Here is a 3,134-nt window from a genome sequence, read left to right as displayed (position 1 = left end):
GTGCGTTTGTGTAATTTTATTTTATTATAGATCTTCTACTTGTTGATAAAGATAAGTGATCACAATATAAAAAGTATATATCATTAGTTGGCATTCATATATCATTAGGTGACGTATTCATATAATCTAAATATAAATAAGTAGATCAAAAAGTAAATTAATTATAAATTATGATGTTATTTACTAAATAAATTTGATTAATATTTTAATAACTCTAACATCATTGTTTGTTGAGTTGCTATTTGTCATGAGTAAGAATATTCATCAATTTATATGCTAAATTTTAATTATGAATATTCAATTCTATTATTTTTTTATATTAGAATCTTAAAATTAAACCATTTAATAATAACTATTTAATTTATTATTTGGCATATAAATTCTATGTTTACAATTAATGACAAATAGCTTTTTTTTTTTTTTTGGTTGGTATTTAGGTTTCCAATATGAAAACCACAACTATACAGCAATTGTTACAATTCCTTTTAAGGACGCATAAATTAATTACATCACACAACCGCGAACATATGAGCTATATATATATAAAATTACTCACTTTTATCAATGAATTTTGTTATTGTTTTTTCTTAATATGCATTTCATTAAAAAGAAATGCTTATATCAATGATGTTGATGGTAAAATAACTTATTCCTAAAAAAAAAATTTTAAAAAAATTAATATTTCGATGATGACTCAACGCGTTTGACCATACTCTCCAAATTCAAGAAAGACGACCCATGTGGTGAAGTAGAAGCCTCCAATGCCAGCTTTTTCCATTCCAGAGCTTTCTTCTTCAGTTCTTTACCCTTCTCACCATCCATCAACTCTCTCACAAGACTCTCAATTTCGTCTCTTTTCGCATCATTCTCTATCTCCATCCCTATCCCCCAATCTTTGCAGCAGTAGCGACAGTTGGTCTGTTGCTCCGCGAAGAACGGCCAGCAGAGCATCGGCACTCCTGCACTCAGGCTCTCCAGAGTCGAATTCCACCCGCTGTGCGTCAAGAACCCCCCGATCGCCGGGTGGCTCAGAACTTGCTCCTGCGGACACCAACTCGCCACCAGACCTCGCTCTTCCGTCTTTGCCATAAACTCCGCCGGAAGCACTGCAGTTTCACCGGCTACAAGATCAGGCCTAATGACCCAAAAAAATGTTTTGTTGCTATTTGCAAGTCCCCAAGCGAACTCTACCAGTTGCTCAGCCGTCATAACTGTGATACTTCCAAAGTTCACGTAGACAACAGAGTTAGGTTCCTTGGTGTCCAGCCATTTGAGGCATTCTGGTTCCTCTTTCCAAAGATTTGATCCTATCGACTTCGTGTTATCATCGTTAATCTGATTAACCAGAAGATTTAGTGGTCCAATGGAGTAAACAGGAGGCAAAATGGATGCAAATGCATCCAAAACTTCATGCTGGAGGGCATCGAAGGTGTTCAAAATGATGGCAGAAGCTCTTTTGGATCTTTCGGTCTCTGCCGCCACAAAATTTACCATGGTGTCGTTTATATCGGTTGTTCTAATAAATGTGGGGATGTCTTTCAACCTTATTTCTTTGATACCTGGAATCCAATCTATTATGGTCTCCAAATACCCGTTTGTTATATAACTTTCATCTGCAAAATAAAAATAAATAAATAAATAATTAAAAAAAAAAAAAAAAAGGAGACCCATCACAACCAATATTTTTATTTTATTCGGCATCAGCATTCTATTAATGGTAATAGGCCGGCAAAAAGGGTTTGTCAAGATCAATACCAACTTTTTACATAAAATGGATACATGCATAAAATTACAAACAAGTCATTATTTTTGGCTTAAGGGAACACATTCTAAACTTTTTAAAGTTAAGAATAAGTGAGCTTAGTCATTTAAAATTGTTAGCTTATATACTCTCACATAAAATGTATAAAATCCAATGGCTTTAAATAATTGAGTTAACTTATCCTCATCCTAAAAATTTGAGAATATTTAACATGAGCACTAATATTTGTATATGCTGTACCAAGTTCATGATGCTTGGTTTATAGGTTGATTTAGTGAATACCTTTAAGAGGTGTGAAACCCTTTTCAATGAGTTTATGGTAATGAACATAGGTCATGAATCCACAAGCACTTGTTGTCCAAAAAAGAACTTCAGGAACATCAAGTTCTTCAGCAGCATCAAGAGTGAAGCTCATAGCACCATCAGAAACTATGCACGATACTGGAGGGACGTCCGATGAAGAATTGAGGTTGGACAGAAGATTTCTAAAGGGAGGTAAGCAGTTTCTTTTGGTGGAATCACACAAGGAAGGTATATCTTGAGTGGCATCAACATCGGTCGGAGGGAGGCCATCTGGGATGGCTCGGAACCTAAACGAAGGGAGGCCGTTGAGGGCATTGAGACCTCGAGATTTAAGGAGGCGTTTGTGGTTGAACTCGGTGTTAACAAAGGTGATATGAAAGCCTTTGTAATGGAGGAGTTTAGCAAGTTGAAGCATAGGCGTTATGTGGCCTTGACCAGGGAATGGTATGCACACTGCGTGAGGCTTCTGTGTGAAGGTGATCGAACCCATTAATCTTTCACTCACAAAAAAAGGTGGAAGAAATGCTAAATTTTCACAAGTCTAGCTTTTCTTTTTCCTTTTTTTTTTTTTTTTTTTTTTTTGGGTTAGAAGTCAGGAGAATGGATGGGTATGTGCTTGTTATAACAAAAATAATGAATTTTTTTGGGTTTTTATAGCCAGCACAAGCCTTTCTCTTCTTTTTTTTGGGGTAAATTTGCCACGGCATACCACAAGTCACAATGAGTCACATTCAACCAACGAGGCCATTGTGACTTGTGTAAGTTTAAAAATGAAAAAGACAAATTCTCTTGAGGTCGTTTGTTGACTGGAATTGGACTAGAGGGAATGGGACTTAATTGGATGGGCTCATTTTTCGGTAAATTTTAAGAGTCAAATAAGAAAAGTCAAAGAAATCATACTACACATAGCAACAGAAGACAGTCATAGAATCATACTTCATGTTCATACCGAGACAGTTAAAATAAAAGTATAAAACTTTTCTAATTTGATTTCTAAATCAATTATTGCGTTTCAAACCGTCAAAAGTAAATTACTTTGATGAATGACCAATCAAATGTTTTTTCTTTT

At 35.2% G+C, this 3,134-nt stretch overlaps 1 protein-coding gene across 1 annotated transcript; it reads right to left on the bottom strand.

Moving 5' to 3' along the window:
• Positions 1 to 462: 462 nt before the first annotated feature.
• LOC107418069 (7-deoxyloganetin glucosyltransferase) lies at positions 463 to 2,688 on the bottom strand. Its single transcript, XM_016026738.4, has 2 exons — positions 2,045 to 2,688; positions 463 to 1,613 (listed from the first exon to the last, which is right to left on the bottom strand). Exons 1-2 carry the CDS (start codon positions 2,553 to 2,555, stop codon positions 676 to 678), a joined length of 1,449 nt encoding a protein of 482 aa, XP_015882224.3. The 5' UTR covers positions 2,556 to 2,688; the 3' UTR covers positions 463 to 675.
• Positions 2,689 to 3,134: the final 446 nt, after the last annotated feature.

Source organism: Ziziphus jujuba, chromosome 5 (genome assembly GCF_031755915.1).
Source record: "Ziziphus jujuba cultivar Dongzao chromosome 5, ASM3175591v1".
NCBI lineage: Eukaryota > Viridiplantae > Streptophyta > Magnoliopsida > Rosales > Rhamnaceae > Ziziphus > Ziziphus jujuba.
This window is presented reverse-complemented; position numbering and strand designations above follow the sequence as displayed.

Bases quoted from the DNA above. Each gene is read 5' to 3' on its own strand.
- LOC107418069 (XM_016026738.4), bottom strand. From the start codon at position 2,555: ATGGGTTCGATCACCTTCACACAGAAGCCTCACGCAGTGTGCATACCA. The intron at 1,614-2,044 runs GTATTCACTAAA...TTTATTTTGCAG, and splicing joins GGGTTTCACACCTCTTAAAG to ATGAAAGTTATATAACAAAC.